This window comes from Entelurus aequoreus, linkage group LG05 (genome assembly GCF_033978785.1).
Source record: "Entelurus aequoreus isolate RoL-2023_Sb linkage group LG05, RoL_Eaeq_v1.1, whole genome shotgun sequence".
Taxonomy (NCBI): Eukaryota; Metazoa; Chordata; class Actinopteri; order Syngnathiformes; family Syngnathidae; genus Entelurus; species Entelurus aequoreus.
Window position 1 is genome coordinate 62,166,303 of NC_084735.1, and position 13,313 is coordinate 62,179,615.

The 13,313-nt window shown below is 39.8% G+C and overlaps 1 protein-coding gene across 4 annotated transcripts; it reads left to right on the forward strand.

Moving 5' to 3' along the window:
- Positions 1 to 1,490: 1,490 nt before the first annotated feature.
- On the forward strand, positions 1,491 to 3,821 carry LOC133650842 (2-iminobutanoate/2-iminopropanoate deaminase-like). 4 transcript variants are annotated; one of them, XM_062048534.1, is made up of 6 exons: positions 1,491 to 1,637; positions 2,623 to 2,728; positions 2,809 to 2,863; positions 2,955 to 3,023; positions 3,399 to 3,454; positions 3,559 to 3,821. In XM_062048534.1, the coding sequence occupies exons 1-6, from the start codon at positions 1,573 to 1,575 to the stop codon at positions 3,613 to 3,615; spliced, it is 408 nt and encodes a 135-aa protein (XP_061904518.1). In that variant the 5' UTR covers positions 1,491 to 1,572; the 3' UTR covers positions 3,616 to 3,821. The 4 variants fall into 4 exon arrangements, with proteins under 4 accessions (XP_061904518.1, XP_061904517.1, XP_061904519.1 ...); XM_062048533.1 differs by lacking the exon at positions 1,491 to 1,637 and adding an exon at positions 1,716 to 1,871; XM_062048535.1 differs by lacking the exon at positions 1,491 to 1,637 and adding an exon at positions 1,926 to 2,311.
- The last annotated feature ends 9,492 nt before the right edge of the window (positions 3,822 to 13,313 follow it).

Here is a 13,313-nt window from a genome sequence, read left to right on the forward strand (position 1 = left end):
ACTGGATAAGCTGCAGGTAGAGCACCGGCGATTTGTCACAGACATCGCCACAGCGGGCAAAGCGGAGGAGGCAGCAGTATGCCTCAAAAATCAGGCAGCCAAAAAAGAAAGGAAAATAAAATAAGAGAGGAGAAGGAGTTGAAGGGTCGACAATATGTCACCCAATATTTCCCAAAAAAGGTGGGTTTGTTAGTTGTGGTGGAAAGTTATGCATATTAACCTTGTCCCTGTCTGTGGTAATAAGCTAGCTCACTTTTCTCACCATGTTAGCTCAAGAAAACTCTGGATTTTTACATTTTACTGCTATATTAGTTAAATAATCAATCCAGTCAAACATGTATCAAGCTGTTCTTATTCAATAATAGTTGATCTCCCCTCTGTCAAAACAATGCCTCATTCTGAACAGAGTCAAGTGCAACAGCAGCAGCAGCAGCAGCTGTCTGTCAGCCCCCAAGTCCCCCTGCCCCTGAATCAGCCCCAGTGCCCCCACATGAGGAAGGAGGTGAGCAGCTGTGTGTGTTGAAATAATAATAATAATATAATACAAAATACAATACATTTTACTACAGTCTCAAGAATCAGTGGTGCAGCAAATAAATGACTCAAAATGAATTCCATTGTATTCAGAATACCATTAAAATGCATAATTGTATGTAAAATAGCATCAAAAAATGTTGCCGCTGTGTTGGGGGCCCTGTAAAGATTCTTTTCATGGGGCCCAAAATCCCTAGCGGCGCCCCTGTTCACTTGCCTTGTCTTGCCAAAATGCATAGCTCCTCCTTTTTTTTGTGCAAAGATTGCAAAGTGGCAGTTTTATTTAATTTATTATTGAACTTGATGCAAGTTATTTGATTTATTATTGAACTTGAAGCAAGTTATAACACTTTTATTTGATTTATTATTGAACTTGATGCAAGTTATAACACTTTTATTTGATTTATTATTGAACTTGATGCAAGTTATAACAATTTTTTTGATTTATTATTGAACTTGATGCAAGTTATAACACTTTTGATTTTCTTATTGAACTTGATGCAAGTTATAACACTTGTTTTATTTATTATTGAACTTGATGCAAGTTATTTGATTTATTATTGAACTTGATGCAAGTTATTTGATTTATTATTGAACTTGATGCAAGTTATTTGATTTATTATTGAACTTGATGCAAGTTATTTGATTTATATTTGAACTTGATGCAAGTTATACCACAGCTGCACAGTTATTTTATTTATTATTGAACTTGATGTTATTTTATGTTATTGAGTTTGAATGTATACAACTTGATGTTACTTGATGTTCAATAAATTTGAAAATGTTAAGCTTGGCATTAGCGTTCTGTTGGGGCGATGGGGGCAGGTGGGGCTTGAAAACTCCCCCTTGTCCAAAGTGGGGGATGACAAAAAAAGTTTGAGAACCACTGCTTGAAAGAACCCCTGCAGGACCCTTGCGATATTGCCTGCAAGACCATTCAAAGGGCATAGTTTGTCCTTTTCCTCCCCACTTACAAGTTCCCCAGACACCCACGTACACATTCTATCTCTTAGCTCCCTGCAGCGGAATAACACAAGGATGTCTACTCTAATCAGGAAGATTATTACCACCGCATTGGCACCTGCAGCTATCGGCCCGTACAGGTAAGAAACGAAGCGCTATTACATAGATCTAAAAACAACAAGCGCTCATGTTCGACTAGAGGTGTGTCTTAGTTAGTGGACAATGAACTCTTCATACAAACATTGACAAACTTGCAGCAGTGGGTTCAAAATCCAAAACACTTTTTTGACAAACAGCCACTGGCTTGAAATGGCAATGATTTGTCGGCAGATTACGTACACAACCAAAGCGCCAGTCAGGCAAGGAATATACAGGTGAGCCTAATAAAACTTTTAAACTTTTTGTCACTTACGTTTGTGTTATAATGTGGCATCTTTGTTCCAGAGGAGTTCCCGTCTTAACCAATCGTCTGACAGTGGGCGGAGTCAAGCCAAGTCAGGCCTAATTGTGTCCTTCTAAAATCACATTGATAAACAATTAACTACAGTATATTAACACAGTGTGTGTTTCTAAATACCCATCATTCCAAAAAGTGACGTTTTATTCATGTCATCGAGTTGTGTGTTGTAGTCAAAACCCCGTCACCAGGAGAGCGCTACAAGAAAATGTTGTAACCCGATAATACAGAAGAAGCCTAGATTAGCATTTGGCTAACATTTGAACGAAATGTTACGAAACATTGAACGCAGCTCGAGGATGTCAGTGACTTCCAGTTGTATTGAACGCGTACACACATTATAACCCTTCACTTCGAGTAAGTTGAATTTGATACCTTTTTTTTTTACTCAATTGAGCGAGTTGTTTACGTAGCCTAGCCACCTAGCTTTACGAGCACTTCCGTGTATCGGTGGCGTAATTAGAGGGCCTGAAAGTCTGCTAATCAAATATTAACATATGTTAGATTATTTTAATGGCGAGACATTCATTTGGATGACAGAAACGTATACATATCCTCCTAAACATATTCCTGGTTATTTTGAGGTAGGCTGGTCTTTAAAGCTCGACTGCACATAGCATAACAAACCTTTCATCCTGGGATGTTGAAAATGAGTTTGTATTCTGCAGCCAGGCGGTGCTTGTGGACAGAACCTTGTACATTTCCGGTCAGCTGGGGATGGACGTGGCTTCTGGTCAGCTGGTCGATGGAGGGGTGCAGGCTCAGGCCAAACAGGTGATGCATGCATATGTACAGCATAATACACACCCACTGCACTGGATTTAATGATAATTGTCTTAAATGCTATTCCTCAGGCTTTGGTCAATATGGGGGAGATCCTAAAAGCGTCTGGCTGCGACTACACTAATGGTGACACCTCAGTAACACAACTATACTTCCAATTCCACTGCCTTGTTTTGATCAAATAAACATTCAGACTTGGACTTGTTGTCCATTGCAGTGGTGAAGACGACAGTGCTGCTTGCAGACATCAACGACTTTAATGCTGTCAATGAAGTGTACACGACATGTGAGTCGCTTGGGTTGTGCTGTGGTTATTGACGTCTACTATACAGTACATGCCCCCCCTACCCCACACACACTCACTATGTCCAATATGAATGGATTAGTGGTGAAATAGAAGCTTACAGCGCCCACCCGGCGGTAAGCGGACACCATGCAGGAGGTCAATGTTACGTGACCTCCTGCATATCCACCAATTTGGTCCTCTAAATGGTAACCAGCCCTAAACAACAAGCAGAAGCACGATCGGTTGAACATTTAAACAGCCAAGTGAGCATTTTTTTCATTCCACACTTATGATTGAGCCCTATGAATTCTGCCTGTAGCAACACATGTGCTAAACAGAAAAAAACAACAATATCTGACTTGCGTTGTTTTGCAGTTTTCAGCAGTAACTTCCCTGCCAGAGCCGCTTACCAAGTGGCTGCGCTCCCTCGAGTGAGTACATTTGTGCAGAATAACGCATTTATTTCATTATCCAACCAGAAATTTTGTTTTTGATAGTGCCTTTTTTGGTTTGACTGGAGGTTTTCCACTCACAGGGCGGTCTGGTGGAAATCGAGGCGGTGGCGGTCCTTGGTCCTCTCTCCGATTCCTGACTAGGCAGCTATATTAAGTTACAGCAAATATCAAGACTATGATTTTCTTTATACACATGTCCCAACATGAGCCACTTTCAACACTGGCGTTTATATATAAAAACCCCAATTAAGAGATAAGCACTTAATAGGCCAGTGTTTGGATTGTGGCACAATGATGTGATGTGTTTTAATAACCACTGTAATGTGAAAATAAAGAAGCATAATTACAATTGTCATATTTATTTTATTTATACATGTGTATATATTGAACTGATTTTTTGTTTTATCATCTCATGCATTCACACAATATAGTTCTGATCATTTACTTTTATTATACAGAATCAAAGAAAAACAAGTTAATGATTGTGGAGTTATTTATAATAATAATAAAAAAAACATATGGAGGTTGCCTGCAGCCACAGAGGTTAATGGTAGTGTTTTTCCCCCCCGGTTATTAGCCTTCGCAGACCAAACACCTGATATTGGAACAAGTTATGCAAATAAAGAATATAAGGCCTGTAAAGTTGAATATTTTGCTGCATTGTTAAACTTCACATTCCCTCTTATGCAATATGCTTTAAATAACGAGCAAGTTTTCATAAATTCTTATAAAAAAATTTCCCACTATGATTTCAAACTCGCTAGCGTATTTTTGGGTTTCCTTTTAAATTCCCTGCTGATAACAATAAATAAAAGAAAGAAAGAAGTTGCTGTGTTGAAGGGATCATTAAGTGCTGTTGTGAAGGAAGGCACAGTGGTGGTGACTGATAATGTTTGGTGCGCGTTCATTGTCACATCTTGTGCACCATGGCAACATAAAAAGTGCATTACATACAAACTAATCTGTGGAGTCATTCACTGTAGCTAAAGGGAGAAAATATGAAAATGACGCATTAGGATGGGTTTATCGCAGTATATGTTAATGTATTGTGATGTTCACTCACATGGTGCCTCCTCTGTGTGTTCTGATAAAGCTGCAGCTTCTACCTGACCTGCAGAAGTGGACTGTGCTTCAAAAAGAGCTATAGACTGTAGGAAGTATTGAGATACTTCACTTACTGTCTTCTGGAGCTGCATCTGCCAGCTCGATTGGGCTCGCCACCTCAGGAACATCTACAGGTGGGGCTTCAACATCCGTCAGCTGTAGTTCCTCCTGTGCTGCTGCTGGCGTCGCTGTTGCAATCGTCTTATTCGCAGCGTCTTCGCCCTCAGGCTTGGGTTTGGAGGCATCTGCAGGCGTTTGGTCCGGAATAGTTTCACTGTCCTCAGCTATGTTGCAATTGGCTGCCCCTGACAGGAAGTAGAAAATGACATGTTCTTTGTATGAATCTGCGCTTTTTCAAGGACCTACTAGTCAAAGACACACTATATGATTAGAGTGCTTTGCTGTTTGTAAGAACCTATTCTACTGCAAAAACACAAGTCAAAGATCATCTGTGTGACACTGCTCTTTTTAGGACCTACCGCAAAAACGCAAGTCAAAGATCCTCTCTATAACAAGTGTGGTCTGCAATTTGTAAAGACCTAGTATAGCTAGTCAAATATCCTCTAGATGCCAGGAGTGTTGTGCTTTTTCAGGAATCCCCTGCAAATAATACATTCAAAGATTCTCGGTATGTTCTGCTATTTTTAGGAATCTGCTACAAAAACCCTTGTCAAAGATCCACAATATAACATGGGTGCTCTGCTGTTTGTAAAACCCTACTGCAGAACACTCGTTGAAGATCCTCTATATAGCAAGAGTGGTCTGCCGTTTGTAAGCAAAAACACAGTCAAATATTTTCTGTATGACTCTGCTCTTTATAAGGATATACTGCAATAAATACTAGTCAAAGATCATTTTTATATGACAAGTGTTCTGCTGTTTTAGGACTCTGTGCTTAAAAACACTAGTCAAAGATAATCTGTATAACAAATGCTTGTCAGAGATCCCCTAAGGACAATTTTTAGGAATCTACAGCAAGAAACATGCGTAAAAGGTCATCTATATGATAGGAGGGCTCTGCTGTTTATGAGGACCTATAGCAAACATATTAGTAAAAGATCATCTATGTGACAGTAGTGTTCTGCTTTTTTTAGGAATTTGCTGCAAAAAAACCCTAGTCAAGCATCCACTATATAACAAAAGTGCTCTGCTGTATTTGGGAATTTCTTCCAAAAAATGCTGGTCAATGATCTCTGTATGCCAAGACAAACGTGTTTTGCTGTTTCTAGTAGAATCCCTTAAAAACAATAGACAAAGATCAGGAGTGTCCTGTGTTTTTAAGGACGTATTGCAAACATGCTTGAGCGTATTCTGCTATTTTTATGAATCTACTGAAAAAATATCAGTCAAAGAGCCTCTACATGACATAAATGTGTTGCTGTTGTTGAGGACCTATAGTAAAAATAATAGTCAAAGATCATCGATGTGATTGGAGTGTTCAGTTTTTTTAGTAAATCCACTGCAAAAACTCAATCCAAGGAGTCTCTGTATGACAGGAATGTACTGCTGTTTTTAGGAGTTTGCTGAAAAAAAAAGCCCAAGTCAAAGATCCACTATATAACAGGAGTACTTTGTTGTTTTTAAGGACCTACTGCAAAAATGCTTGCCAAAGATCCCTCATATGACACTAGTGCTCTGCTCTTTTTAGGTATCTGCTGCAAGAAATGCCTGTCAAAGATTCTCTGTATGACAAGACAAGAGTGTTATGCTGTTGTTAAGAGTCTCTATCAAAACACTAATCAAAGGTCCAAAGTATAACAAGTGTGCTCTGTGTTTTTTAAGGACATACTGCAAAAATACTTGTCAAAGATCCTCTCTAGGACAATAGTATTCTGCTGTTTTTAGGAATCAACTGCAAAACGTGAGTCAAAGAGCCTCAATATGAGAAGTGTTCTGCTTTTTTTTTTAACTGAATCTGCTGCAAAAACTCAATCTAAAGATTCTGTGTATGACAGGAATGTTCCGCTGTTTTTAGGAATCTGCTGCAAAAAGGTCAGTCAAAATTTCTCTGTATGACAAGACAAGAGTGTTTGCTGTTGGGAATCTGCTTAAAAACGCAAGTCGAAGGTTCTCTGCATAACAAGAGTGCTGTGTGGTTTTTAAGAACGTACTGCAAAAATTATTGTCAAAGATCCTTTCTAGGACATTAGTGTGCTGCTGTTTTTAGGAATGTACTGCAAAAAATATGATCCTAAGATCCCCTATATGGCAAGACTGTTCTGCTGTTTTTGGGAATCTGCTGCAAAAATATTGCCAGTCAAAGATCCTCTGTATGACAAGACATGAATGTTCTGCTGTTTTTAAGGACCAAGCCTACTGACAAAACACTAGTCAAAGTTCCTCTATTTGACATGAGTGCTCTACTGTTTTTATGAAACTACTGCAAAAAAACATGAGTCAAATATCCTCTATGTGACAGGAGTGTTCTGCTGTTTTAAGTAATATACAAAAAAACATGAGTTATAGATCCTCCATGTGGCAAGGGTGCTCTGCTGTTTTTAAGGACCTAGCCTATTGATACAACGCTAGTCAAAGATCCTGTATATGACAACAGCGTTCTGCTGTTTCTGGGAATCTGCTGCAAAAAATGCCAGTCAAAGATTATTTGTATGACGAGAGCACACTGCTGTTTTTAACTATTGTATTAATGAAGTCCATAGTAATAGTTGCAACTTTGCTGGGAAAAAAATATACAACAATTTTACTCTCTTTTTTAAAAAACTTATGGCTTGAGCGTTTCACAGGAAGGTCAGAGATCATCTACTGGACGATAGCTTGAGTACACATGGCTGTGTTTGTGTGTTGCTATGTGTGTTTTCAGGTGTGTGTTTCTATGTTCCCTTTAATGATTGCACAATGAGGAAGGAACCATAAAGACACTCGCCGGGGGTCACGCTTCTCGTCAATCTTTCACTAGTTTTCTTCTGCTAGCATTTTGCCTTTAAATATATTTTTATATGTTCATGTCGATGTGTGAGGCACTACTACCATATCTGATGTGGAAAAAAGCATATTGTAAATAAATAGTAGTAATCTGTGTGAAAATGTAACAAAGCTGCAGTTTTAATGGACATTGTCAGTTAATGTTTGCTAATGTGCAGCATACCATAATCAAAATAATAAATATTTTTTGACATTACTGCCTGATCTTTAAAACACTGCACTTGTGATCCCATTTTATTAGACAGGAAGTGTCTAGTTGTATAAATAATGACATATTTAAAAAATATATATTATCTTGTTCCTACCTATGGTGCTGGTTCCGTTGCTCTCCTCTGGTTTAGTTCCAGGTTTGGTCGAGTCCACTGCAGAAGTTTGGGAACTTGTTGAGCATCCCATCCTGTCCTTGTCCTCACAGAAGACTGGAATTTGTGTGTGTGTGTGTGTGTGTGTGTGTGTGTGTGTGTGTGTGTGTGTGTGTGTGTGTGTGTGTGTGTGTGTGTGTGTGTGTGTGTGTGTGTGTGTGTGTGTGTGTGTGTGTGTGCGCGTGCGTGCGTGTGTGTGTGTGTTAGTGTCGTGCGTAATCACGCATCATGCCTGGTCCAAGTGGTTCCTGTGTTGTGCTGTGATGGCCTCAAGTTACCCAGCAGAAGTGTTGGATTTGTTGTTGACTGTAACTGAGGCTGTCTCCAAGAGGAGGCAGGCTCTGCAGCAAAAATACATTATTCAATCAGCCCGGGGAGTGCTGGCCTGTGTACAGGCTGGAGGCCGACACCGTAACGGTGGAGGGGGGAAACCCCGCCATTAAATATATGTCACTCTACTGTATGAACTTAAGAAATAAAGCGTCCAATCAGAATTCAACATGTGTGTCAAACTGGGTACAAGTCTTGTCAACACTGCTTTAAAAACATTTTGAAACACTGAAAAAAACTGCCTAAACAAGGGCCATATCGAGTGGATATTGATAGTGGTCCGATATCAGCAAAAAAAACAAGTTTTGGATGATATCGGCTTGCATCCAAATTACCCGATTAAAGACAGCAGTTTAACATCTAAATTTCCTCTAATAAGAACACAAGATTGGTCTTTTCTTCTATTTAAGTAAAGTATTTTACAAAGAATAAACATGGTAGGCTGCAGGCGACTGTGTGCTAGCAGCTACACAACAGCTAAGCACACAGGCTTGACGATAAGTGTCCTTAATTTAACAATATTTCTGTCTAAAACACCACCTTTGTAAATATAAACCAAATGATAGTTGCATATTACTTACACATATAAAGTATTTAAGGCAGAAACGTGTTAGAAAGTGTCCAGCAACAAACGTATCTGCATCTTTCAACTTCATACCCACCATTGTTCTCTGTTTGAATAATTTCACTTAATCATACTGTTTTTTAACATTCTCCATTAAAAAAAATAGTAAAAGTATGTACTATGATTCCAGCTGATGTGGTATCGGATTAATATCGGTTTCGGCCAACACTAAAGTGTCCAATATTGGTATAGTATCGGAATTTTAAGTTTGAATCAGGACAGCTCTGGCCTAAACCACAGGTGTCAAACTCAGGGCCCGAAAATAGTCTGTAAATAATGTGTGTCAATATAACACTTCATTTTTCTAACTAAATGTATTTGTTCTTTCCATTTTGACAGCATGTTGTTGTGATCCGCTGCGTGGATCGTGTTCTGTTTTGGGTTTTTGGGTCACTTGTGTTTTTCTGTTAGTCTTGGTCTCATTCTAGTTCCTGTTTATGCACCTCTGAGTTGGTTACCATAGCAACTTATTACTTTCACCTGCCGCTTGGGTTCCCGACACGCACCTGTTTGTCATCACTGACATTATTATTTAAGCCTGCCTTCCCAGTCAGTCTGTCTTGCTTTCTAGTTTGTTTCCATGACGACTTTTGTTTCCTACTCTGAACCTTCTAGTTCCCACGCTAAAGGCTCTGTTTATCTTCTAGCTCCCACGCTAGCTCCTTTTGTTTCTGCCTTAAGTGCTATGAGCATGTTTTTGTTTGTTCAGTATTATTTATTTCTTAAATAAATCATTTTTACCTGCAAGCTGTGTCCGAAGCCCGATCTGTGTTCCTGGGAGAACGAGCCCCCGCATCACCATGCGCCCAGGTCATCACACATGTCTTTTAAACTTTGAGTGGGGGGACCCGCCGGGGAAGTTGCTGGATGTTTCATCTCCATCGTTGGGATCCCTGCAGGTAGGGCGAGTGGTTCTCGTGGCCCTGTGCTGGGCGGTTCTGCTGCCGCCAACTGGAGTGGGGCGGCCTGGGGCAGGCAGCACCGTATTCTCTTGGGGGAATTGGGTTTGTGAGGACCCGGTTGCTTGAGGAGTGCAGTGGTTTTCCCATTGGGCTGCAGGTAGTCTCTGAGCCCCTCGGGGCGGTGCATCCCGTCTTTCTGCCCGCGTTGGGTATGGTCTCTCGCTGGCTTGGGTGCTGGCTGTCTCATGCTTCTCCTGTGCCCTGTCCTCTGCCGGGTGCATCTGTCAATGGCCTGCCGCTGGCCTGCCTGGTGGCACAGTGAGCCCAGTTCTGGGGGTCCTGTCGCTGGCCAGCCTGCCTTTGTGGTGTCCTGCTGTATTGGGCTGGGCTGTCCGGGTGGCTGAGGCCGGACTTTGGCTCCCGCACATACTGGGAGACAAATATATTGTGCATACAAACCCACATACATATGCACATACACACAATTATTCATACATATATACATACATTCATGTATACATACAGTATATACGCGCATATTTACGCACATACCTAGGTACATACGCTTACACATACATACATAAATACAGTACATACATACACACTCACAGTACATACATACACCCACACATTCACTGTACAAACATACTGTACATACAGTATACAAGCACATATGCATACATACACTCATTCAAATAATCACGTTTCATCAAACATATATTAATGCTGTCCCGCCAGTAGAAACTGCGTAAAAAACAGCACACTGATCAAGTGTAACTTATTTTTACTATAACAATCTACAGTCCGCTTATCTTAATTCCCCTACATGTATCTGCTTTCTTTTGTTATTCAAGTTTTCATCACATTTATGTATTGTTGCATTTGAAACAATTGTATTGTTGATAATAAAAGAGGTTATCATTATTATTTATTATTATTAGTATTCATTTATCAATACTGCTATTTCTATTGGTATTTGTATTGCTCCATTAGTAGTGCAACAATGTTCATTATAATTTCTGTGTTATTACTATCTACTTCACTAACTGGTTCTTTGCTATCATCTTTTGTATCATATTTGTACATATCATATTTGCTGATGTTGTTGTTGTTGTTGTCTCTCTGTCTTGTTCCGCTCCTGTCCCCGCAATTTGTCTGTTTTCCTTTTTTTTCTTCTTTCTAGACCCTCCTGCTCTAGTCCGGCTGCCTCAAAAATTTAATTAATCCATTTCATAAAGTCAAATACAAATAAAACAATAAGAGAATTATCCCACACTTCTCTTTTGTAAAGTAAATCTGCACAGCAGATATGGGCATCTACATTAAAAACATGATTTGCCTGAGTGGCTGGACAGGACCAAAAAAAAAATACACATATAAATGTAAATGTAAAAATGTTGTCTGATCACACAACAAATATTGTATTAAAATACATTTTCTTAAATTTTTGTTAAAATAAAAATAATGAAATATGTGACTTTGATTTCAAATTCAGTTATCCATCTATTTGTACATAAAAAATATAATAAACAAATACATGGTTGATTGTCAATAATATCATGAATATCGTGTACAGTACAATCCCTGTCACGAGACAGCCATAACTGCGATGTGGGGCTCAATGAAAACAAGTGTCAGGAACTCACATGGTGGTAGTTGGCATGACCCCAGGATGTGGAGATAGAAAGTGATGTGCAGGCAAAAAGGAGGTTTACTGAGCAAAGACAAATTGGCAAATGAACCAGTGTTGCAATGAAGGCGACACTGACAGATAAACCGTCCTGATAGTGATCAGAGGCAGGCGAGTCCCCGATCACTAATCAGGAAGAGGTGTGGAGAACAGCGCTCGAAAACAGTGGTGAACTGAAAACAGGAAGCGGAACAAAAATAAGAACACTAGACAGGAAGAAACACTAAACACAGGAAAACAACACAAAACCCCAAAAACTGTCACTAGATCATAACAACGAGTTTGACACCCTTGGTCTACCTACACCGATCGTTATTATTGAAACATTTTCAAAAACATTGAATGATTTTGTGAATTTGCCTTTATTTTGTTGATCAGATTATCCATCCATTCAACCCTTTTTTTCCGCTTGTCCCTTTTGGGATCGCGGGGGGTCGCTGGAGCCTATCTCAGCTGCATTCGGACGGTAGGCGGGGTACACCCTGGACAATAATAATACAAAAAATTTTGTGAACAATGTATAAATACAACTGCTCTGTATGTAACAACTATGTAACAATATTAACAATACACACAAAAAACAGATATTTGTGAAATACTGCCCAAAAGTATTACTACAAACCCCGTTTCCATATGAGTTGTGAAATTGTGTTAGATGTAAATATAAACGGAATACAATGATTTGCAAATCCTTTTCAACCCATATTCAATTGAATGCACTACAAAGACAAGATATTTGATGTTCAAACTCATAAACTTTATTTATTTTTTGCAAATAATAATTAACTTAGAATTTCATGGCTGCAACACATGCCAAAGTAGTTGGGAAAGGGCATGTTCACCACTGTGTTACATGGCCTTTCCTTTTAACAACACTCAGTAAACGTTTGGGAACTGACGAGACACATTTTTTAAGCTTCTCAGGTGGAATTCTGTCCCATTCTTGCTTGATGTACAGCTTAAGTTGTTCAACAGTCCGGGGGTCTCCGTTGTGGTATTTTAGGCTTCATAATGCGCCACACATTTTCAATAGGAGACAGGTCTGTACTACAGGCAGGCCAGTCTGGTACCCGCACTCTTTTACTATGAAGCCACGTTGATGTAAAACGTGGCTTGGCATTGTCTTGCTGAAATAAGCAGGGGCGTCCATGGTAACGTTGCTTGAAAGGCAACATATGTTGCTCCAAAACCTGTATGTACCTTTCAGCATTAATGGCGCCTTCACAGATGTGTAAGTTACCCATGTCTTGGGCACTAATACACCCCCATAACATCACAGATGCTGCCTTTTCAACTTTGTGCCTATTACAATCTGGATGGTTCTTTTCCTCTTTGTTCCGGAGGACACGACGTCCACAGTTTCCAAAAACAATTTCAAATGTGGACTCGTCAGACCACAGAACACTTTTCCACTTTGTATCAGTCCATCATAGATGAGCTCAGGCCCAGCGAAGCAGACGGCGTTTCTGGGTGTTGTTGATAAACGGTTTTCGCCTTGCATAGGAGAGTTTTAACTTGCACTTACAGATGTAGCGACCAACTGTAGTTACTGACAGTGGGTTACTGAAGTGTTCCTGAGCCCATGTGGTGATATCCTTTACACACTGATGTATCTTGTTGATGCAGTACAGCCTGAGGGATCGAAGGTCACGGGCTTAGCTGCTTACGTGCAGTGATTTCTCCAGATTCTCTGAACCCTTTGATGATATTACGGAGCGTAGATGGTGAAATCCCTAAATTCCTTGCAATAGCTGGTTGAGAAAGGTTTTTCTTAAACTGTTTAACAATTTGCTCACGCATTTGTTGACAAAGTGGTGACCCTCGCCCCATCCTTGTTTGTGAATGACTGAGCATTTCATGGAATCTACTTTTATACCCA